At 48.0% G+C, this 25,799-nt stretch overlaps 1 protein-coding gene across 4 annotated transcripts in view; it reads left to right on the top strand.

Moving 5' to 3' along the window:
- The window catches only part of SPNS1 (SPNS lysolipid transporter 1, lysophospholipid), a 129,071-nt gene that overhangs the window by 65,524 nt on the left and 37,748 nt on the right, over positions 1–25,799 (top strand). For 3 of the 4 annotated variants that reach the window (XM_068243747.1, XM_068243745.1, XM_068243743.1), the window contains 2 exons: positions 13,365–13,617; positions 14,302–14,367. In XM_068243747.1, the coding sequence (XP_068099848.1) occupies positions 13,380–13,617; positions 14,302–14,367 (304 nt within the window). In that variant the 5' untranslated portion in view covers positions 13,365–13,379. Of the gene's footprint in view, positions 1–11,597; positions 11,673–13,364; positions 13,618–14,301; positions 14,368–25,799 lie in introns of those variants that run through there. The other variant, XM_068243746.1, reaches the window with a different exon arrangement.

The following is a 25,799-nucleotide window of genomic DNA, read 5'->3' as shown; positions in this document are numbered from 1 at the left end:
TACTGTAGAAAAATCTCTAAAATCAAAAGGTGGACAGTGCAATACATGTGTTATGTAAGTAGAGCAAGTATTTATCTACTTATATATGTGTTTTTTTTCTGAGATAGACTGATTTAAAGAAAAGCTTTCAGCCATACTATGTTCATTCTCTGGTGCAGTTCACACTTATTGTTATAGCGCATGCATTATGCAACGCACCACTGTGAACCCAGCCTAACGGAAGCTCAATTATCGTGGCTGACATATCTAGTCTGACGATCTACTACCATGTAATTAGCTTGTGAACTTGGCACGAGAGTCCTCCCGCGCATCCATAATCGGCTAATGAGAGCGATGGGTGTTATCAGATGTAGTGAGACTTGGAGGATTGTATTTAGGCCACGTGTCCCAGTCTTACTGAACATTATGTAACGTGTCAGGAACAGGCAGTCCCCGTCTTCCCACTGACACACTCACAGCCTCTCTGAACTGTAGAGCCGGATACACACTTCCAATTATGATTGGACAATTGCTGACTAATTTTACCACCTCCATGTATTATGAGGGTTTCCCACACAATCTGTTCATATTATTCAAAATCTGTTTGCCTTCATACTAAGGCCACATACACACATCAGACCATAGTCTTTGGAAAATGAAAGATCACAGACCAATGTTACCCCCTTCCATGTAGTATGAGAGCCATACCTACACAGTCGTTTCTATGGAGCTGAACTCCCCATCAGACAGAAATCTTTGCAAGATGCTGCACACACAGATGCTGTACACATGCAACAGATCAGTATCTGCAAAAGATCTGTTCCTGCCAAAGATCCGATCCTGCAAATTGCAATGATAGTCCATGAGATCTGCAGATCTTCATACACACCTTGTTTAACAGACATTCATCTGCAGATCAGACAATCATCTGCAGATCTGAAAATCCATCCTGGTGGATCTGATCTGCAGTTGAATGTCTGTTAAACAAGGTGTGTATGATGATCTGCAGATATCATAGACTATGAATGCATTTTGCAGATACTGATCTTTTGCAGATACTGATCTTTTGCAGATACTGATCTTTTGCAGATACTGATCTTTTGCAGATACTGATCTTTTGCAGATACTGATCTTTTGCAGATACTGATCTTTTGCAGATACTGATCTTTTGAATGTGTACAGCATCTTTGTGTGCAGCATCTTGCAAAGATTTCTGTCTGATGGGGAGTTCAGCTCCATAGAAAATACTGTGTAGGTATGGCTCTCATACTACATGAAGGGTGGTAAAACTGGTCTGTGATCTTTCATTTTCCAAAGACTATGATCTGATGTGTGTATGAGCCTTTAGAGGCGGTAAGATTAGCTGGTCATTGGCCAATCATAAATGAAAGTGTGTACCAGGCTTAACTTCATTTGAAACTACCATAAAAACATTTTAAATCACATAGCATAGAGGTAGGGCAAAAATAACGAAGTATCATCCAATAACCATAATATATACACAGTGCTCACTAAGGTGTCAATAATATAAAGTGCACAGTGCGAACCAGGATATCTGTTCCAATAGAACTATAAACATAAATAAATACAGTTCAAAAATACAAATAGTCATAAATAGTAAGAGTGGGGCAAAGACCACCACAAAGACCATGTGCATAGACAATTAAAGTGCAGTGCAGGGCAATAAATCCATGTGCAATAGATAAGGAAGGAACAATCTTGGTGGAGGGCTGCTTCACTTCACTGCTGGGAATTGTGAGCACTAATTATATTACATTGCTGTTTGTATATTGTTTTTTGCTGCTGCAATATCTGGTGGATTGTCTGTGTGGTTCATCTGATATTAAGCAGCAAGTGTCAGTTTTTAAAAGTACAATTTTTTTTTTCTTTTCCCTCTAGTTTGTTTTGCAGCAGGCAATTAGCTAGGGGGAGGGACTAGCTGTAACAGGAGGTATTTGGGCAGCTTCAGGACTCAGTACTGAGCTTGCTCAGTCTGTGGCTTGCTCACTAAGTGGCTGCGACACAAGTGGCATAGGCGTTACAACACAGGCACAAAGAGAGTGGTGAGAGGAAGTAGGTAAGGACTAAAAAAAAACAAAAAAAAAAAAAACCTTCAACCAATATTGTGGTTTTTTTGCATTGGTTAGAATGTGCTAGGCACGTTGTGGTGTAGTCTTTAAATTTTGAGGACTCCACCCCAACTTCACTCACTCCACCTCCACTCCTCCACCCCTCTCCCCCCCCTCCTCCCCCTCCTCCTCCCCTCACTCCCCTCACTCCCTAACTTTACTTACTCTCCCTTTCCTCCTCCCCAGCTACACTCAATCTCCCGTTTCATCTTTTACCGCCACAGTTTACTTTAACTAATTTTTCCCCACACAAAAGTCATCATGTTGGACTATGCTGTACAGTGTACATCCTGCAACATGTATGCATGTCTTGATCAGCGGATTGAGGGTGTTTACTGTTGCCCTGGGTGTGTGCGTGTTGCTCAGTTAGAGGCGGAAGTCGCAGAGCTAAATAAGCATCTCGCAACACTGAGAAGCATACACAACATGGAGAAGAGCTTGGATCTCACGATCCAGACACTGGATGGAACCGTTGAAGATGAGGAGGGTGGAGTACAGCCGGACCAAGAAGCAGAGGTAGCCGCTAGTTGGGTCACAGTTAGAAGGGGTAGGGGAAAAAATGGCAGGGAGGCTAGTCCCGAGTTGTCCCTCACTAATAAGTATGCTTGTTTGCGTAATATTGGGGAGGATGATTCTGGAGTAACAATGCTGCAGCAGGATGTGCTCCTTAGCAACCAAGGGGCAGACTGCTTTAACGAGAAAGGGAATAGGAGTGCAGCTAAGGCTAGACAGGTACTGGTGGTAGGGGATTCAATTATTAGGCGCACAGATAGGGTAATCTGTCGAAGAAACCGCGAATGCCGTACAGTCTGTTGCCTCCTGGGTGCTCGGGTTCGGCATGTAGCGGAAAGAATTGACAGATTACTGGGTGGGGCCGGGGAAGACCCGGCTGTCATGGTACACATTGGCACCAATGACAAAGTTAGTGGGAGATGGAAAGTCCTCAAAAATGATTTTCAGGTACTTGGAGATAAACTTAAAGCAAGGACATCCAAGGTGGTGTTTTCTGAAATACTGCCAGTGCCACGTGCTACATCTGAGAGACAGAGGGAGCTTAGGGAGTTAAATAAGTGGCTGAGAAATTGGTGTAGGAAGGAAGGGTTTGGGTTCCTGGAGAACTGGGCAGACTTTGCAGTCGGCTACAGGTTCTACAGCAGGGATGGGCTGCACCTTAATGGGGAGGGTGCAGCTGCATTGGGGGAGAAGATGGCTAAACGGTTGGAGGAGATTTTAAACTAGGATCTGGGGGGAGGCGGGAGGATAAAGTCTCAATACGTAGACAAGATGAGGTAAAAAGACAGTGGGAACCTATCATTATGGAGGGTGGAGAGGGGGGTGGGGGCAGTGTAAAGATTAACCACTTCAGGACCACAGTCTTTTCGCCCCTTAAGGACCAGAGCCTTTTTCTCCATTCAGACCACTGCAGCTTTCACGGTTTATTGCTCGCTCATACAACCTACCACCTAAATGAATTTTACCTCCTTTTCTTGTCACTAATAAAGCTTTCTTTTGATGCTATTTGATTGCTCCTGCGAGTTTTACTTTTTATTATATTCATCAAAAAAGACATGAATTTTGGCAAAAAAATGATTTTTTTAACTTTCTGTGCTGACATTTTTCAAATAAAGTAAAATTTCTGTATACATGCAGCGCGAAAAATGTGGACAAACATGTTTTTGATTAAAAAAAACCCATTCAGTGTATATTTATTGGTTTGGGTAAAAGTTATAGCGTTTACAAACTATGGTTCCAAAAGTGAATTTTCCCATTTTCAAGCATCTCTGACTTTTCTGAGCACCTGTCAGGTTTCATGAGGTGCTAAAATTCCAGGATAGTACAAATACCCCCCAAATGACCCCATTTTGGAAAGAAGACATCCCAAAGTATTCAGTGAGAGGCATGGTGAGTTCATAGAAGATTTTATTTTTTGTCACAAGTTAGCGGAAAATGACACTTTCTGACAAAAAAAAGAAAAAAAAAAAGTTTCCATTTCTTCTAACTTGCAACAAAAAAAAATGAAATCTGCCACGGACTCACCATGCCCCTCTCTGAATACCTTGAAGTGTCTACTTTCCAAAATGGGGTCATTTGTGGGGTGTGTTCACTGTCCTGGCATTTTGGGGGTGCCTAATTGTAAGCACCCCTGTAAAGCCTAAAGATGCTCATTGGACTTTGGGCCCCTTAGCGCAGTTAGGCTGCAAAAAAGTGCAACACATGTGGTATTGCCGTACTCAGGAGAAGTAGTATAATGTGTTTTGGGGTGTATTTTTACACATACCCATGCTGGGTGGGAGAAATATCTCCATAAATGACAATTGTTTTATTTTTTTTCCACACAATTGTCTATTTATAGAGATATTTCTCCCACTCAGCATGGGTATGTGGAAAAATACACCCCAAAACACATTATACTACCTCTCCTGAGTACGGCGATACCACATGTGTGGCACTTTTTTGCACCCTAACTGCGCTAAGGGGCCCAAAGTTCAATGAGTACCTTTAGGATTTCACAGGTCATTTTGAGAAATTTCGTTTCAAGACTACTCCTCGCGGTTTAGGGCCCCTAAAATGCCAGGACAGTATAGGAACCCCACAAATTACCCCATTTTAGAAAGAAGACACCCCAAGGTATTCCGTTAGGAGGATGGTGAGTTCATAGAAGATTTTTTTTTTTTGTCACAAGTTAGCGGAAATTGATTTTAATTGTTTTTTTTCACAAAGTGTCATTTTCCGCTAACTTATGACAAAAAATAAAATCTTCTATGAACTCACCATACTCCTAACGGAATACCTTGGGGTGTCTTCTTTCTAAAATGGGGTCATTTGTGGGGTTCCTATACTGCCCTGGCATTTTAGGGGCCCTAAACCGTGAGTAGTAGTCTTGAAACCAAATGTCGCAAAATGACCTGTGAAATCCTAAAGGTACTCATTGGACTTTGGCCTCTTAGCGCACTTAGGGTGCAAAAAAGTGCCACACATGTGGTACCGCCGTACTCAGGAGAAGTAGTATAATGTGTTTTGGGGTGTATTTTTACACATACCCATGCTGGGTGGGGGAAATATCTCTGTAAATGACAATTGTTTGATTTTTTTTTACACACAATTGTCCTTTTACAGAGAGATTTCTCCCACCCAGCATGGGTATGTGTAAAAATACACCCCAAAACACAATATACTACTTCTTCTGAGTACGGCGATACCACATGTGTGACACTTTTTTGCAACCTAGGTGCGCTAAGGGGCCTAACGTCCTATTCACAGGTCATTTTGAGGCCTTTGGATTCTAGACTACTGCTCACGGTTTAGGGCCCCTTAAATGCCAGGGCAGTATAGGAACCCCACAAGTGACCCCATTTTAGAAAGAAGACACCCCAAGGTATTCTGTTAGGAGTATGGTGAGTTCATAGAAGATTTTTTTTTTTGGCACAAGTTAGCGGAAAATGACACTTTGTGAAAAAAAAAACAATACATATCAATTTCCGCTAACTTGTGACAAAAAATAAAATCTTCTATGAACTCATCATACACCTAACAGAATACCTTGGGGTGTCTTCTTTCTAAAATGGGGTCACTTGTGGGGTTCCTATACTGCTCTGGCATTTTACGGGCCCAAAACTGTGAGTAGTCTGGAAACCAAATTTCTCAAAATGACTGATCAGGGGTATAAGCATCTGCAAATTTTGATGACAGGTGGTCTATGAGGGGGCAAATTTTGTGGAACCGGTCATAAGCAGGGTGGCCTCTTAGATGACAGGATGTTTTGGGCCTGATCTGATGGATAGGAGTGCTAGGGGGTGACAGGAGGTGATTGATGGGTGTCTCAGGGGGCGGTTAGAGGGGAAAATAGATGCAATCAATGCACTGGGGAGGTGATCGGAAGGGGGTCTGAGGGGGACCTGAGGGTTTGGCCGAGTGATCAGGAGCCCACACGGGGCAAATTAGGGCCTGATCTGATGGGTAGGTGTGCTAGGGGGTGACAGGAGGTGATTGATGGGTGTCTCAAGGTGTGATTAGAGGGGGGAAATAGATGCAAGCAATGCACTAGCGAGGTGATCAGGGCTGGGGTCTGAGGACGTTCTGAGGTATGGGCGGGTGATTGGGTGCCCGCAAGGGGCAGATTAGGGTCTAATCTGATGGGTAACCGTGACAGGTGGTGATAGGGGGTGATTGATGGGTAATTAGTGGGTGTTTAGAGGAGAGAAGAGATGTAAACACTGCACTTGGGAGGTGATCTGATGTCGGATCTGCGGGCGATCTATTGGTGTGGGTGGGTGATAAGATTGCCCGCAAGGGGCAGGTTAGGGGCTGATTGATGGGTGGCAGTGACAGGGGGTGATTGATGGGTGGCAGTGACAGGGGGTGATTGATAGGTGATTGACAGGAGATCAGTGGGTTATTACAGGGAATAACAGATGTAAATATTGCACTGGCGAATTGATAAAGGGGGGTTTGAGGGCAATCTGAGCGTGTGGGCGGGTGATTGGGTGCCCGCAAGGGGTAGATTAGGGTCTAATCTGATGGGTAACAGTGACAGGTGGTGATTGATAGGTGATTGATGGGTAATTAGTGGGTGTTTAGAGGAGAGAATAGATGTAAACAATGGATTTGGGAGGTGATCTGATGTCGGATCTGCGGGCGATCTATTGGTGTGGGTGGGTGATCAGATTGCCCGCAAGGGGCAGGTTAGGGGCTGATTGATGGGTGGCAGTGACAGGGGGTGATTGATGGGTGGCAGTGACAGGGGGTGATTGATAGGTGATTGACAGGAGATCAGTGGGTTATTACAGGGAATAACAGATGTAAATATTGCACTGGCGAATTGATAAAGGGGGGTCTGAGGGCAATCTGAGCGTGTGGGCGGGTGATTGGGTGCCCGCAAGGGGTAGATTAGGGTCTAATCTGATGGGTAACAGTGACAGGTGGTGATTGATAGGTGATTGATGGGTAATTAGTGGGTGTTTAGAGGAGAGAATAGATGTAAACAATGGATTTGGGAGGTGATCTGATGTCGGATCTGCGGGCGATCTATTGGTGTGGGTGGGTGATCAGATTGCCCGCAAGGGGCAGGTTAGGGGCTGATTGATGGGTGGCAGTGACAGGGGGTGATTGATGGGTGGCAGTGACAGGGGGTGATTGATAGGTGATTGACAGGAGATCAGTGGGTTATTACAGGGAATAACAGATGTAAATATTGCACTGGCGAATTGATAAAGGGGGGTCTGAGGGCAATCTGAGCGTGTGGGCGGGTGATTGGGTGCCCGCAAGGGGTAGATTAGGGTCTAATCTGATGGGTAACAGTGACAGGTGGTGATTGATAGGTGATTGATGGGTAATTAGTGGGTGTTTAGAGGAGAGAATAGATGTAAACAATGGATTTGGGAGGTGATCTGATGTCGGATCTGCGGGCGATCTATTGGTGTGGGTGGGTGATCAGATTGCCCGCAAGGGGCAGGTTAGGGGCTGATTGATGGGTAGCAGAGACAGGGGGTGATTGACTGGTGATTGACGGGTGATTGACAGGTGATTGACAGGTGATCAGGGGGGATAGATGCATACAGTACACGGGGGGAGGGGTCTGGGGGGGGGTCTGGGGAGAATCTGAGGGGTGGGGGGGTGATCAGGAGGGGGCAGTGGGCAGGGGGGGGGATAAAAAAAAAAATAGCGTTGACAGATAGTGACAGGGAGTGATTGATGGGTGATTAGGGGGGTGACTGGGTGCAAACAGTGGTCTGGGGGGTGGGCAGGGGGGGGTCTGAGGGGTGCTGTGGGCGATCAGGGGGCAGGGGGGGGGAAATCAGTGTGCTTGGGTGCAGACTAGGGTGGCTGCAGCCTGCCCTGGTGGTCCCTCGGACACTGGGACCACCAGGGCAGGAGGCAGCCAGTATAATAGGCTTTGTATACATTACAAAGCCTATTATACTATTTCCATGCGGCGATCCGGGTGCTAGTAACCCGCCGGCGCTTCCGAACGGCCGGCGGGTTACTACGAGCGGTGGGCGGAGCCAGTCCCCGGCGGCTGATCGCGTCACGAATGACGCGATCGCCGCATAGCCACCCACGCAGCCGCCCCCGCCGATGGGCGTATTGCGGTCGTTTGGGCCCGGACTTTGCCGCCGCCCATCGGCTGGGGGCGGTCCTCAAGTGGTTAAGGAGGTTGGTAAAAATTCAAGTAGCCCATTTCATGTAAACAAAATTGGTAAATGTGGTGGTAAAAATATAAAGTGCATGGTAACCAATGCTCGGAGCCTTGCAAATAAAATAGACGAACTAGAGTTCATTCTGAATGACAAAGGCTGTGACATTGTGGGAATAACCGAGACATGGATGGATGAAAGCCATGACTGGATAGCTAATTTAAAAGGATACAATGTGTTTAGGAGGGATAGAACAGGGAAAAAAGGTGGAGGGGTTTGTCTCTTTGTTAAGAATTCTCTTACAGCTGTCCTCAACGATGAGATGGAGGAAGATTGCGAAGATGTGGAGTCCGTTTGGGTAAATATTCATGGTGGAAATAAAAGTTGCCAATTGCTTATTGGGGTATGCTACAGGCCACCTCTTATTAATGAAGCTGCAGAACTGCGATTACTACAGCAGATTGAAAAAGCTGCAGGTAAAAATGAGGTCATAATTATGGGCGACTTCAACTTTCCAGACATTGACTGGAGTATTGAGGCTACCCATTCTGGTAAAAGCAGAAGATTTCTGGCAGCACTACAGGACAATTACTTGACTCAAATGGTAACTGAACCAATGCGTTACTGGATCTGATCATTTCTAATAGACCAGATAATGTATCAAATGTGCAGGTTCAAGAACATTTGGGAAATAGTGATCACAACATGATAACGTTTGATCTGGTGACTGATAGGCCACGGGGCAGCGGGACCACTAAAACTATGAATTTTAGAAAAGCAAAGTTCAATCAAATTAGGCAGGCACTAAGTTTGGTGAACTGGGATAATGTACTACAAGGGGAAGACACTGAAGGGAAATGGCAAGCTTTTAAACTTATACTCAATCAATACTGTAGTATGTATATCCCATATGGAAACAAAATGTCTAGGAATAAAAAAAAGGCCTCTATGGATGAATAGAAAGGTTAAAGATAAAATGAAGAGGAAAAAGAATGCCTATAAGGTCTTAAAACAGGAGGGGACCGAGGCTGCACTAAGCAATTATAAGGAGTGCAATAAAAATTGTAAAAAAGAAATTAGGCAGGCAAAGATTGAAGCTGAAAAACAAATCGCTAAGGATATCAAATCTAACCCAAAAAAGTTTTACAAGTACATTAACTCTAAAAAAAGAAAGGTTGACTGTATAGGACTCCTAAAGGATGAGGGTGGGAACTCAATGGTGGATGACCAAGGTAAGGCAGAGTTATTAAATGCTTTCTTTGCTTCTGTCTTCACAAAAGAAACAGCACTGTTGCAAACTACAGAGGCAGAAGAGTCTCAATCTTCTAACTGTTATATTAAATACTTAACGCAGGAAGAAGTGAAGGCAAGACTAAATAAATTAAAAATAGACAAGGCACCTGGCCCGGATGGCATGCATCCTCGGGTCCTAATGGAATTAAGTTCAGTTATAGATAAACCCCTTTATCTTATCTTTTGTGACTCTCTTGCAACTGGCAGAGTCCCAGTGGATTGGCGTACAGCCCACATTTTCCCATTATTTAAGAAGGGCAAAAAATCTGATCCAGGAAATTATAGACCTGTAAGTTTAACATCAGTTGTATGCAAACTATTTGAGGGGTTACTAAGAGATACTATACATGACTTCATAGTAGAAAATAATCTTATTTCTCAGCATCAACATGGGTTTACTAAAGACAGGTCCTGTTTGACTAACATGCTCAGCTTTTATGAGGTAGTGAATACTAATATGGATATTGGGAATGCTGTAGATGTGATATACTTGGACTTTGCAAAGGCCTTCGACACTGTTCCCCACAAAAGTCTGGTGCAAAAGTTGAGGATGCAAGGACTGGGGAAGAGTCTGTGTTCATGGATAGGGAACTGGCTAATGGACAGAAAACAAAGAGTTGTGGTCAATGGATCGTACTCAAAATGGGAGACTGTTAGCAGTGGGGTCCCACAGGGGTCTGTTCTGGGTCCAGTGCTCTTCAATTTATTTATTAATGACCTAGTAGATGCAGTAGTGAGCAATGTTGCTATTTTTGCAGATGATACAAAATTGTGCAGAATCATCAACTCTCAGGATGATAGTGTCATATTGCAACAGGATCTGGATAGGATGGCTATATGGGCACATACATGGCAGATGAAATTCAATGTTGACAAATGTAAGGTCATGCATTTTGGACGTACTAATGGTCTAGCACCATACAAAATAAATGGGATACAGTTGGGGACATCAAACTTGGAGAAGGACTTAGGAGTACTCATTGACAACAAGTTAAATAATCGTACTCAATGCCAAGCAGCTACAGCTAAAGCTAACAAAATTTTGGGATGCATTAAAAGGGAAATAAAAACTCGAGATGCTAGCATAATATTGCCCCTGTTTAACTCTCTAGTAAGGCCACATCTGGAATATGGAATTCAGTTCTGGGCACCACATTACAAAAAAGATATTGCAGTTTTAGAGCAGGTGCAGAGACGAGCATCAAAATTGATACGTGGGATGGAAGGTCTCACTAATCAAGAAAGGTTAGATAAACTGGGTTTATTTAGTCTAGAGAAAAGACGCCTTAGAGGGGATCTAATTAACATGTATAAATACATCAGAGGGCAATATAATAGCTTGGCGGATGAGCTTTTTGTCCCTAGGCCTTCTCAAAGGACTAGAGGACATGATCTGCGCATGGAGGAAAAACGTTTTAGCCATTTATTTAGGAAAGGGTTCTTTACAGTTAGAGTGATTAAGATGTGGAATGCATTGCCACAGGAAGTCGTTATGGCAAACTCTATACCTGCGTTTAAAGGGGGCTTAGATGCTTTCCTTGCGTTGAAAGACATCCATGGCTACAATTACTAGGTAATGCCTAATGATGTTGATCCAGGGATTTTATCTGATTGCCATCTGGAGTCGGGAAGGAATTTTTCCCTTTAGGGGCTAATTGGACCATGCCTTGTAAGGGTTTTTTCGCCTTCCTCTGGATCAACAGGGATATGGGAGGGAGCAGGCTGGTGTTGTACTTTATACTGGTTGAACTCGATGGACGTATGTCTTTTTTCAACCAAAATAACTATGTAACTATGTAAGAGCCGCACAGTGCAGTAAAGTATAAGAATGTTCCACATAGGGAAAACATAGGAGGGAATGTTTCTGCCTATTCACTCGTATGTTTTCCCTTTGTGGTAGCGGATGTACAATGACAACACTCCCCAGCATAGAAGTGGCCCTGTGGAAGTGGGTTTCAGGGATTTCCTAACATCCTGGAAACTGGTCACATGACTGTGAGTCACCGATCACATGGTTGTATTACCAGTATGTTTAGAAAGCAGAAGAGCTGAGACAGCCCCAGTGCTGTTTATTGTCACCTATGACTGCCCCCTGGCTATCTCTGTCCCTAACTTACGAGTTATTCTGTGCTCACAGGTAAACTCCACTTCAGGTAGATAATCATTCTGTTCAGGGCAGCTTCTATACATGGCGAAGAATCGTGGAAATGTTATTTAAACTGGCTTTTCTTGTTTGTTTGTTTTTTTTGTTGGTTTTTTTTTTGTTTGTTTGTTTTGTTATAAAACACAGATATCCTGCAGTTTTTTCTTGTAACCTGTAAAAACTTAACATTTACATTTATTTCTGCCTTTACCAAGTAACAAGCCTCATAAACATACTAAACTAAGCTCAGTCATGTGCTTCATTCATTCCCCCCCTGAGTTAGGGGTACTTCAAGGTGTGAAGGTGACCACACCTTAATTAACAATAAAATGATCCGATTTTACAGCAATTCGATTAAAAAGATCATTGCATCAGAAAAAAACTTTACACAAAAACTTTTTAATTCAAGTGAAAATTTCATTCTGGTTTTCCTGTTGTTTTTTTGTGTAGTAGATGCAAGACTTTTTTTTTTTTAGTTTTTCAAAATTTTTTTTTTTTTTTTTTTTAATAATTGGGAGGGGGAAATAAAACACGTGTGGTACAATGGTCAGGTTTTTCAAATGTTACAGAAAAATTGATTGTAAATCTTAACATGAAATTTAAAAATAATTGTGTGGTTTGTGGACACCTAGATGCTTTATCAGGTTCTCTTCCATGTCAGGCCGTCAGTAGATAGAAATGGATTTTCCCAGCAGTAGTTTGGCTCTGAGCAAATAATTGATATTTCTGATGAACACGTAAGGTGCCCATACATCTGTCAACATTGCGGCCCGATCCGCTGCATGAAAACTGATGTTGCAGCATGTGCAAACAATCCACAATTCAATCGATTGTGGCCTGGCGGCGTCCATGCTCTGTAAATTGTCACCTGTCCTGCTGGCGTGACTCCCGGCGTCATCCGCTGTCACCCTTGTTACTGAGTGCCGGTCCCACATGGCACCAGGTGTGTGATGGATGTCACACATGCGTCACGTGGTACACTCCCCACGTGGTACAGGCACGCTGTACCAGGGGTGACATCAGTTGACGCTGGGAGCAGGGCTGTGCAGTCGGAGTCGAAGAGTCGGAGCAGTTTTAAGTACCTGGAGTCGGTGGTTTCATAAACTGAGGAGTTGGAGTCGGATGATTTTTTTCCGTACTGACTCCACAGTCCTGGCTGGGAGTCGGGCCGGGGGAAGGTGAGAATTTGCACAGCACAGCACAGAGGGTGGAATGGGGGGTTGTGCTGATATTTTACACTGGGGGGAGGGGGGGGGTGGAGGCAGCATCACTAGCTGGATAGTGTACTGGTTAAGAGCTCTACCGCTGACACAGGAGACCAGGGTTCGAATCTCTGCTCTTCCTGTTAAAGGAAGCCAGCACCTATTCAGTAGGAGACTTTGGGCAAGACTCCCTAACACTGCTACTGCCTATAGAGCGGACCCTAGTGTCTGCAGCTCTGGCGCTTTGAGTCTGCCAGGAGAAAAGCGCAATATAAATGTTTTTTTTTGTTGTTTTTTTGTTTGTTTTTTTGCCTGATTATGGATCGATTTCATAAGGGAATTGGCAGGCAAGAGATCTCTCTGTGATCAAATTCGATCAGAGAGCGCTCTTGTCTTATGGTGGATCTGTGTATGGGCATCTTTACTCTGAGCAGCTGTCACAACAAACACACCTGACGTATTGATCTGTGATGCTGTTTTCCAGTGACTGAGCGATAAGATGGCGTTGCGGCACAGTGCTGGTGATACCACCCCCTTCCTGTCCCAGGCGGATGACACCGACGAGGACGGCTCCAGAGGTCCCGGGACCCACATGCTGGACGAGGAGGAGGATGAGGACGGTGAAGCAAGAGACGTGCACTCTCTGACGGGAATCTCTTACGGACGATCCGTCACCATCGTGCTGATCCTGGTCTACGTCAACCTCCTGAATTACATGGACCGCTTCACGGTGGCCGGTAATGTACTAAGACCTAAAACTGGGAGGGAATTTATAGTCTATTTTTATTTCATCGGCATGCAGACCTGTAGGCCTCTGTTGAGTCTGAACCACGTTGGGTTGCAACATCCAAGAATAAAAAACTGCCAACAAATAGTGCCCCAAATATATATGTAACCCCCCTTTTTCCCTATTAAAAAACAAAAGGTCCTTTTTATGTCCCCCATTTTTTTCCCCTTTTTCCCCGGCCTGGGTGCCTTTGCCTAACTGCAGGAACGGTGTAGTGCTAGTGGGGATTGTGGCAATTTTTTTACTTGGCTAATGCATGCGAATAACGGCTTCCTATTTCGGATAAGATGAGGCCACTATGAGCATAAGAAGGTAATCTGACGCTTTTGGAGAGTTTACACAGTGATGTAAGCCTGTTGTCTAGGTGATGTGTGCTGTGGGAGGGACAGTGAGCTGTGGCAGTAGGGAGGGAAAAATAACACTGGGCTGGGTTGAAGGGGGGGGGGGGGGGGATAAAAATAAAGCAGAAGTGATGTCACTTTTGGCATCACACAGAAACGGTACCACAGAATAGTAAAATCATATTCCTAAAATAGCCAATATGCTATAACCATTGAGCAAACATGTGAGTGCGCTTCTTCCTTGGTTGGTGATCATATCAAAAATGTTTTATATTTTCTCTGTTCTCTTTCAGGAGTTCTTCCTTCTATCGAGAAGGACTTTAATATCAAAGACAGCGGATCAGGATTGGTACAGACAGGTACAGATCATCGTTTATCGCCTGGTCTGTATGAACGGTCTATGGGGCATGACAATGCATCGCTGTATGTGTGACCGGGCTATGGGGCATGATAATGCATTTCTGTATGTGTGACCGGGCTATGGGACATGATAATGCATTGCTGTATGTGTGACCGGGCTATGGGACATGATAATGCATTGCTGTATGTGTGACCGGGCTATGGGGCATGGTGAGGCATTGCTGAATGTGTGACCGGGCTATGGGGCGTGATGAGGCATTGGTGTATGTGTGACCGGGCTATGGGGCATGACAATGCATCGCTGTATGTGTGACCGGGCTATGGGGCATGATAATGCATTTCTGTATGTGTGACCGGGCTATGGGACATGATAATGCATTGCTGTATGTGTGACCGGGCTATGGGACATGATAATGCATCGCTGTATGTGTGACCGGGCTGTGGGGCATGATAATGCAATGCTGTATGTGTGACCGGGCTATGGGGCATGATGAGGCATTGCTGTATGTGTGATCGGGCTATGGGGCATGATAATGCATTGCTGTATGTGTGACCGGTCTATGGGGCATGATGAGGCATTGCTGTATGTGTGACCGGGCTATGGGGCATGATAATGCATTGGTGTATGTGTGACCGGGCTATGGGGCGTGATAATGCATTGCTGTATGTGTGACCGGGCTATGGGGCATGATAATGCATTGCTGAATGTGTGACCGGGCTATGGGGCATGATAATGCATTGCTGTATGTGTGACCGGTCTATGGGGCATGATGAGGCATTGCTGTATGTGTGACCGGGCTATGGGGCATGATAATGCATTGGTGTATGTGTGACCGGGCTATGGGGCGTGATAATGCATTGCTGTATGTGTGACCGGGCTATGGGGCATGATAATGCATTGCTGTATGTGTGACCGGGCTATGGGGCGTGATAATGCATTGCTGTATGTGTGACCGGGCTATGGGGCGTGATAATGCATTGCTGTATGTGTGACCGGGCTATGGGGCGTGATGAGGCATTGCTGTATGTGTGACCGGGCTATGGGGCATGATAATGCATTGCTGTATGTGTGACTGGACTATGGGGCGTGATGAGGCATTGCTGTATGTGTGACCGGGCTATGGGGCATGATAATGCATTGCTGTATGTGTGACCGGGCTATGGGGCATGGTGAGGCATTGCTGTATGTGTGACCGGGCTATGGGGCATGGTGAGGCATTGCTGTATGTGTGACCGGGCTATGGGGCATGATAATGCATTGCTGTATGTGTGACCGGGCTATGGGGCATGATAATGCATTGCTGTATGTGTGACCGGGCTATGGGGCATGGTGAGGCATTGCTGTATGTGTGACCGGGCTATGGGGCATGGTGAGGCATTGCTGTATGTGTGACCGGGCTATGGGGCGTGATAATGCATTGCTGTATGTGTGACCGGGCTATGGGGCATGGTGAGGCATTGCTGTATGTGTGACCGGGCTATGGGGCGTGATGAGGCATTGCTGTATGTGTGACCGGACTATGGGGCGTGATGAGGCATTGCTGTATGTGTGACCGGGCTATGGGGCATGATAATGCATTGCTGTATGTGTGACTGGACTATGGGGCATGATAATGCATTGCTGTATGTGTGACCGGGCTATGGGGCGTGATGAGGCATTGCTGTATGTGTGACCGGGCTATGGGGCATAATGCATTGCTGTATGTGTGACCGGGCTATGGGGCGTGATGAGGCATTGCTGTATGTGTGACCGGGCTATGGGGCGTGATGATGTAATGCTGTATGTGTGACCGGACTATGGGGCATGATAATGCATTGCTGTATGTGTGACCGGGCTATGGGGCATGGTGAGGCATTGCTGTATGTGTGACCGGGCTATGGGGCATGGTGAGGCATTGCTGAATGTGTGACCGGGCTATGGGGCGTGATAATGCATTGCTGTATGTGTGACCGGGCTATGGGGCATGATAATGCATTGGTGTATGTGTGACCGGGCTATGGGGCGTGATGAGGCATTGCTGTATGTGTGACCGGGCTATGGGGCATAATGCATTGCTGTATGTGTGACCGGGCTATGGGGCGTGATAATGCATTGCTGTATGTGTGACCGGGCTATGGGGCATGATAATGCATTGCTGTATGTGTGACCGGGCTATGGGGCGTGATGAGGCATTGCTGTATGTGTGACCGGGCTATGGGGCGTGATGAAGCATTGCTGTATGTGTGACCGGGCTATGGGGCATGATAATGCATTGGTGTATGTGTGACCGGGCTATGGGGCATGATAATGCATTGCTGTATGTGTGACCGGGCTATGGGGCGTGATGAGGCATTGCTGTATGTGTGACCGGGCTATGGGGCGTGATGAGGCATTGCTGTATGTGTGACCGGGCTATGGGGCGTGATGAGGCATTGCTGTATGTGTGACCGGGCTATGGGGCATGATAATGCATTGCTGTATGTGTGACCGGGCTATGGGGCGTGATGAGGCATTGCTGTATGTGTGACCGGGCTATGGGGCGTGATAATGCATTGCTGTATGTGTGACCGGGCTATGGGGCGTGATGAGGCATTGCTGTATGTGTGACCGGGCTATGGGGCGTGATGAGGCATTGCTGTATGTGTGACCGGGCTATGGGGCGTGATGAGGCATTGCTGTATGTGTGACCGGGCTATGGGGCGTGATGATGTAATGCTGTATGTGTGACCGGGCTATGGGGCATGATAATGCATTGCTGTATGTGTGACCGGGCTATGGGGCATGATAATGCATTGCTGAATGTGTGACCGGGCTATGGGGCATGATAATGCATTGCTGTATGTGTGACCGGGCTATGGGGCGTGATAATGCATTGCTGTATGTGTGACCGGGCTATGGGGCATGATGAGGCATTGCTGTATGTGTGACCGGGCTATGAGGCATGATAATGCATTGCTGTATGTGTGACCGGGCTATGGGGCATGATAATGCATTGCTGTATGTGTGACCGGGCTATGGGGCGTGATAATGCATTGCTGTATGTGTGACCGGGCTATGGGGCATGATAATGCATTGCTGTATGTGTGACCGGGCTATGGGGCATGATAATGCATTGCTGTATGTGTGACCGGGCTATGGGGCGTGATAATGCATTGCTGTATGTGTGACCGGGCTATGGGGCATGATGAGGCATTGGTGTATGTGTGACCGGGCTATGGGGCATGATAATGCATTGGTGTATGTGTGACCGGGCTATGGGGCATGATAATGCATTGGTGTATGTGTGACCGGGCTATGGGGCGTGATGAGGCATTGGTGTATGTGTGACCGGGCTATGGGGCATGATGAGGCATTGCTGTATGTGTGACCGGGCTATGGGGCGTGAAAATGCATTGCTGTATGTGTGACCGGGCTATGGGGCATGATAATGCATTGCTGTATGTGTGACCGGGCTATGGGGCATGATAATGCATTGCTGTATGTGTGACCGGGCTATGGGGCGTGATAATGCATTGCTGTATGTGTGACCGGGCTATGGGGCGTGATGAGGCATTGGTGTATGTGTGACCGGGCTATGGGGCATGATGAGGCATTGCTGTATGTGTGACCGGGCTATGGGGCATGATAATGCATTGGTGTATGTGTGACCGGGCTATGGGGCATGATAATGCATTGCTGTATGTGTGACCGGGCTATGGGGCGTGATGAGGCATTGCTGTATGTGTGACCGGGCTATGGGGCGTGATAATGCATTGCTGTATGTGTGACCGGGCTATGGGGCATGATAATGCATTGCTGTATGTGTGACCGGGCTATGGGGCATAATGCATTGCTGGATGTGTGACCGGGCTATGGGGCGTGATGAGGCATTGCTGTATGTGTGACCGGGCTATGGGGCGTGATAATGCATTGCTGTATGTGTGACCGGGCTATGGGGCGTGATGAGGCATTGCTGTATGTGTGACCGGACTATGGGGCGTGATGAGGCATTGCTGTATGTGTGACCGGGCTATGGGGCATGATAATGCATTGCTGTATGTGTGACTGGACTATGGGGCATGATAATGCATTGCTGTATGTGTGACCGGGCTATGGGGCGTGATGAGGCATTGCTGTATGTGTGACCGGGCTATGGGGCATAATGCATTGCTGTATGTGTGACCGGGCTATGGGGCGTGATGAGGCATTGCTGTATGTGTGACCGGGCTATGGGGCGTGATGATGTAATGCTGTATGTGTGACCGGGCTATGGGGCATGATAATGCATTGCTGTATGTGTGACCGGGCTATGGGGCATGGTGAGGCATTGCTGGATGTGTGACCGGGCTATGGGGCATGGTGAGGCATTGCTGAATGTGTGACCGGGCTATGGGGCGTGATGAGGCATTGCTGTATGTGTGACCGGGCTATGGGGCATAATGCATTGCTGTATGTGTGACCGGGCTATGGGGCGTGATAATGCATTGCTGTATGTGTGACCGGGCTATGGGGCGTGATAATGCATTGCTGTATGTGTGACCGGGCTATGGGGCATGATAATGCATTGCTGTATGTGTGACCGGGCTGTGGGACATGATAATGCATTGCTGTATGTGTGACCGGGCTATGGGGCATGATAATGCATTGCTGTATGTGTGACCGGGCTATGGGGCATAATGCATTGCTGTATGTGTGACCGGGCTATGGGGCGTGATAATGCATTGCTGTATGTGTGACCGGGCTATGGGGCATGATAATGCATTGCTGTATGTGTGACCGGGCTATGGGGCGTGATGAGGCATTGCTGTATGTGTGACCGGGCTATGGGGCGTGATGAAGCATTGCTGTATGTGTGACCGGGCTATGGGGCATGATAATGCATTGGTGTATGTGTGACCGGGCTATGGGGCATGATAATGCATTGCTGTATGTGTGACCGGGCTATGGGGCGTGATGAGGCATTGCTGTATGTGTGACCGGGCTATGGGGCGTGATGAGGCATTGCTGTATGTGTGACCGGGCTATGGGGCGTGATGAGGCATTGCTGTATGTGTGACCGGGCTATGGGGCATGATAATGCATTGCTGTATGTGTGACCGGGCTATGGGGCGTGATGAGGCATTGCTGTATGTGTGACCGGGCTATGGGGCGTGATAATGCATTGCTGTATGTGTGACCGGGCTATGGGGCGTGATGAGGCATTGCTGTATGTGTGACCGGGCTATGGGGCGTGATGAGGCATTGCTGTATGTGTGACCGGGCTATGGGGCGTGATGAGGCATTGCTGTATGTGTGACCGGGCTATGGGGCGTGATGATGTAATGCTGTATGTGTGACCGGGCTATGGGGCATGATAATGCATTGCTGTATGTGTGACCGGGCTATGGGGCATGATAATGCATTGCTGAATGTGTGACCGGGCTATGGGGCATGATAATGCATTGCTGTATGTGTGACCGGGCTATGGGGCATGATGAGGCATTGCTGTATGTGTGACCGGGCTATGGGGCATGATAATGCATTGCTGTATGTGTGACCGGGCTATGGGGCATGATAATGCATTGCTGTATGTGTGACCGGGCTATGGGGCGTGATAATGCATTGCTGTATGTGTGACCGGGCTATGGGGCATGATAATGCATTGCTGTATGTGTGACCGGGCTATGGGGCATGATAATGCATTGCTGTATGTGTGACCGGGCTATGGGGCGTGATAATGCATTGCTGTATGTGTGACCGGGCTATGGGGCATGATGAGGCATTGCTGTATGTGTGACCGGGCTATGGGGCATGATAATGCATTGGTGTATGTGTGACCGGGCTATGGGGCATGATAATGCATTGGTGTATGTGTGACCGGGCTATGGGGCGTGATGAGGCATTGGTGTATGTGTGACCGGGCTATGGGGCATGATGAGGCATTGCTGTATGTGTGACCGGGCTATGGGGCGTGATAATGCATTGCTGTATGTGTGACCGGGCTATGGGGCATGATAATGCATTGCTGTATGTGTGACCGGGCTATGGGGCATGATAATGCATTGGTGTATGTGTGACCGGACTATGGGGCGTGATGAGGCATTGCTGTATGTGTGACCGGGCTATGGGGCATGATAATGCATTGCTGTATGTGTGACCGGGCTATGGGGCGTGATAATGCATTGCTGTATGTGTGACCGGGCTATGGGGCGTGATGAGGCATTGGTGTATGTGTGACCGGGCTATGGGGCATGATGAGGCATTGCTGTATGTGTGACCGGGCTATGGGGCATGATAATGCATTGGTGTATGTGTGACCGGGCTATGGGGCATGATAATGCATTGCTGTATGTGTGACCGGGCTATGGGGCATGATAATGCATTGCTGTATGTGTGACCGGGCTATGGGGCATGATGAGGCATTGCTGTATGTGTGACCGGGCTATGGGGCGTGATAATGCATTGCTGTATGTGTGACCGGGCTATGGGGCGTGATAATGCATTGCTGTATGTGTGACCGGGCTATGGGGCATGATGAGGCATTGCTGTATGTGTGACCGGGCTATGGGGCATGATAATGCATTGCTGTATGTGTGACCGGGCTATGGGGCGTGATAATGCATTGCTGTATGTGTGACCGGGCTATGGGGCGTGATAATGCATTGCTGTATGTGTGACCGGGCTATGGGGCGTGATGAGGCATTGCTGTATGTGTGACCGGGCTATGGGGCATGATAATGCATTGCTGTATGTGTGACCGGGCTATGGGGCATGATAATGCATTGCTGTATGTGTGACCGGGCTATGGGGCGTGATAATGCATTGCTGTATGTGTGACCGGGCTATGGGGCATGATAATGCATTGCTGTATGTGTGACCGGGCTATGGGGCATGATAATGCATTGCTGTATGTGTGACCGGGCTATGGGGCGTGATAATGCATTGCTGTATGTGTGACCAGGCTATGGGGCGTGATAATGCAATGCTGTATGTGTGACCGGGCTATGGGGCATGATAATGCAATGCTGTATGTGTGACCGGGCTATGGGGCATGATAATGCATTGCTGTATGTGTGACCGGGCTATGGGGCATGATGAGGCATTGCTGTATGTGTGACCGGGCTATGGGGCGTGATAATGCATTGCTGTATGTGTGACCGGGCTATGGGGCGTGATAATGCATTGCTGTATGTGTGACCGGGCTATGGGGCGTGATGAGGCATTGCTGTATGTGTGACCGGGCTATGGGGCGTGATGAGGCATTGCTGTATGTGTGACCGGGCTATGGAGCATGATAATGCATTGCTGTATGTGTGACCGGGCTATGGGGCATGATAATGCATTGCTGTATGTGTGACCGGGCTATGGGGCATGATAATGCATTGCTGTATGTGTGACCGGGCTATGGGGCGTGATAATGCATTGCTGTATGTGTGACCGGGCTATGGGGCGTGATAATGCATTGCTGTATGTGTGACCGGGCTATGGGGCGTGATAATGCATTGCTGTATGTGTGACCGGGCTATGGGGCATGATAATGCATCGCTGTATGTGTGACCGGTCTATGGGGCATGATAATGCATTGCTGTATGTGTGACCGGGCTATGGGGCGTGATGAGGCATTGCTGTATGTGTGACCGGGCTATGGGGCGTGATAATGCATTGCTGTATGTGTGACCAGGCTATGGGGCGTGATGAGGCATTGCTGTATGTGTGACCAGGCTATGGGGCGTGATGAGGCATTGCTGTATGTGTGACCGGGCTATGGGGCGTGATGATGCAATGCTGTATGTGTGACCGGGCTATGGGGCGTGATAATGCATTGCTGTATGTGTGACCGGGCTATGGGGCGTGATAATGCATTGCTGTATGTGTGACCGGGCTATGGGGCATGATGATGCATTGCTGTATGTGTGACCGGGCTATGGGGCGTGATGAGGCATTGCTGTATGTGTGACCGGGCTATGGGGCGTGATAATGCATTGCTGTATGTGTGACCGGGCTATGGGGCATGATGATGCATTGCTGTATGTGTGACCGGGCTATGGGGCGTGATAATGCATTGCTGTATGTGTGACCGGGCTATGGGGCATGATGATGCATTGCTGTATGTGTGACCGGGCTATGGGGCGTGATGATGCAATGCTGTATGTGTGACCGGGCTATGGGGCGTGATAATGCATTGCTGTATGTGTGACCGGGCTATGGGACGTGATGATGTAATGCTGTATGTGTGACCGGGCTATGGGGCATGATGATGCATTGCTGTATGTGTGACCGGGCTATGGGGCGTGATGAGGCATTGCTGTATGTGTGACCGGGCTATGGGGCGTGATGAGGCATTGCTGTATGTGTGACCGGGCTATGGGGCGTGATAATGCATTGCTGTATGTGTGACCGGGCTATGGGGCGTGATAATGCATTGCTGTATGTGTGACCGGGCTATGGGGCGTGATAATGCATTGCTGTATGTGTGACCGGGCTATGGGGCGTGATGAGGCATTGCTGTATGTGTGACCGGGCTATGGGGCATGATAATGCATTGCTGTATGTGTGACCTGGCTATGGGGCGTGATGAGGCATTGCTGTATGTGTGACCGGGCTATGGGGCGTGATGAGGCATTGCTGTATGTGTGACCGGGCTATGGGGCGTGATGAGGCATTGCTGTATGTGTGACCGGGCTATGGGGCGTGATGAGGCATTGCTGTATGTGTGACCGGGCTATGGGGCATGATAATGCATTGCTGTATGTGTGACCGGGCTATGGGGCGTGATAATGCATTGCTGTATGTGTGACCGGGCTATGGGGCGTGATAATGCATTGCTGTATGTGTGACCGGGCTATGGGGCGTGATGAGGCATTGCTGTATGTGTGACCGGGCTATGGGGCATGATAATGCATTGCTGTATGTGTGACCTGGCTATGGGGCGTGATGAGGCATTGCTGTATGTGTGACCGGGCTATGGGGCGTGATGAGGCATTGCTGTATGTGTGACCGGGCTATGGGGCATGATAATGCATTGCTGTATGTGTGACCGGGCTATGGGGCATGATAATGCATTGCTGAATGTGTGACCGGGCTATGGGGCGTGATAATGCATTGCTGTATGTGTGACCGGGCTATGGGGCGTGATGAGGCATTGCTGTATGTGTGACTGGGCTATGGGGCATGATAATGCATTGCTGTATGTGTGACCGGGCTATGGGGCATGATAATGCATTGCTGTATGTGTGACCGGGCTATGGGGCGTGATAAGGCATTGCTGTATGTGTGACTGGGCTATGGGGCATGATGAGGCATTGCTGTATGTGTGACCGGGCTATGGGGCGTGATGATGTAATGCTGTATTCACTGACTCACTCAGAGAAAAAAACAGACCTGCACTTACACCTGGATCTGTGGCTGAAAGTGTTAGAGGCAGAGGGTCAGCAGGGCTGCCAGGCAACTGGTATTGCTTAAAAGGAGATACATATGGCAGCATCCATGTACCACTCACTAAAGTTGTCCTTTAAAAGGAAACAAATATGGTAGCCTCCATATAACTCTAACCTTGGGTTTACTTTTAAGGACAACTAAATTAAAATGTGCCATATTCATTTCCTTTTTAGCAAAACCAGTTTCCTGGCAGTCCCACCGGTCGGTTTGCCTGCAGCAGTGTCTGATTCACACCAGAAACAAGCATGCAGCTAATCCTCCCAGACAGGGCAGTTTCTAGGGTAAAATACACTCAGGGCGAGTGTAAAAATTGTGCCCCCCCCCCCTGCCGTGGAGCCAGGTATAGGTGCCCACAGAATAGGTTAGCCAGGTCTAGTTACACTCAGTATAGGTAGCCAGCTATTGGTCCCCCCCAGTATAGGTAGCCAGGCATAGGTGCCCCAGTATAATTGCCCCCAGTATAGGTTAGCCAGGTAGGTGCCTCCAGTATAGGTAGCCAGTATAGTTGCCCCCAGTATAGGTTAGATAGGTAGGTGCCCCCAGTACAGGTTAGCTAGGTGGGTGCCTCCAATATAGGTAGCCAGTATAGTTGCTACCAGTATAGGTTAGCTAGGTAGGTGCCCACAGTATAGTTTAGCTAGGTAGGTGCCCACTGTATAGGTTAGCTAGGTAGGTGTCCCTGGTATAGGTTAGATGGGTATGTGCCCCCAGTATAGGTTAGATAGGTAGCTTCCCCCAGTATACTGTAGGATAGATAGTAGATGCCCCCCCCCCCTCATAATGGAGGGGGGAGCTGCAGCTGCAGAGAGGGCAGCCCGACCTCTCCCCCCCCCCCTTCCTCTCCCCAGGCCGCCCTCCGTGCTCCCCCCTCCAGACTGCAGAGTTAGCGCAGGGAATCGCTGTAAACAGTCAGCAACTCACCTTCTGGTTCCAATCGCTGCTCACTTGCTGCTGGTCTTCTCCTCTGCATAGCCGTGTATACACGCTATACTTCCTGTTTAGCAGGAAGTAAAGTGTGTCTACATGGCTATGCAGAGGAGGAGACCAGCGGCGATTGGAACCAATGAGGTGAGTTGCTGACTATTTACAGCGATTCCCTGCGCTAACTCTGCAGTCTGGAGGGGGGAGCACGGAGGGTGGCCCCGGTAGAGGAAGGGAGGGAGAGGTCAGGCTGCCCTCCCTGCAGCTGTGGCTCCCACCTCCATTACAGCGCTCCCTCAGCGCTCAGGGCAGCCGCACGGGTCGCACGGCCCTAGAAACGGGCCTGCTCCCAGACTTGACAATGTCAGATCCGCCTGATCTGCAGCATGCTTGTTCAGGATTTATGGCTAAAAGTATTAGAGGCAGAGGATCAGCCGGATAGCCAGGCATAAATATGTCAGCCTCTATATCCCTCTCACTTCCGGTTTCCTTTAAAGCGGACCTAAACTCAGAACTTCCACTCTGCTTTAAAATGAATGCATATGGGCCATTGTATGCATAAACCACGTGGCACGTAAAGACTCAACACTCATGCTAAAGACACCAGAGCAAAAAAGCTGCTTATGAGTTCCCAATCCTGTCCCTAGTAACGAATAAAGATGAAAACCTTTCACAGTTCCATATCTGAAAGCAACCCTTAGGCTACTTGCACACCAAGACGTTGCGTTAGGTGCCACGTTAAGGTCGCATAACGTGCACCTAACACAACGTATGGTGCTGCAAGAGCCGACGGTAGAGTGAGCCGCGTTAGGCGGCTCTATTCCGATGAAGTCTCCCAGAGTGGCGCTGATTGGCTGGCGGGACCACGTGACGCGGAGCGAGACACTCCGCATCACGTGGTCCCGTCGGCCAATCAGCGGCCGCCAGTGCAGTGAATATTAAGTAGCCATGTGCGCGGCTACTGTAGCTGGCTCTCCCCGCCTCCTCTCCGCCCCCTACTGCGCATGTGTAAACAGTCTAACGCGGCTATAGCCGCTCTAACGCCGTAGCATGCTGCACTTTCCGGGCAACGTACAGCGTTACATATAACGCAACGTGGGCTGTGTGAACAGCCCACTTGAGTTACATTGCTGT

The sequence above is a fragment of the Hyperolius riggenbachi genome, chromosome 7 (genome assembly GCF_040937935.1).
Source record: "Hyperolius riggenbachi isolate aHypRig1 chromosome 7, aHypRig1.pri, whole genome shotgun sequence".
Lineage (NCBI taxonomy): Eukaryota > Metazoa > Chordata > Amphibia > Anura > Hyperoliidae > Hyperolius > Hyperolius riggenbachi.
Note: the sequence above shows the minus strand (reverse complement) of the source record. Positions and strands in the feature narration are given on the sequence as shown.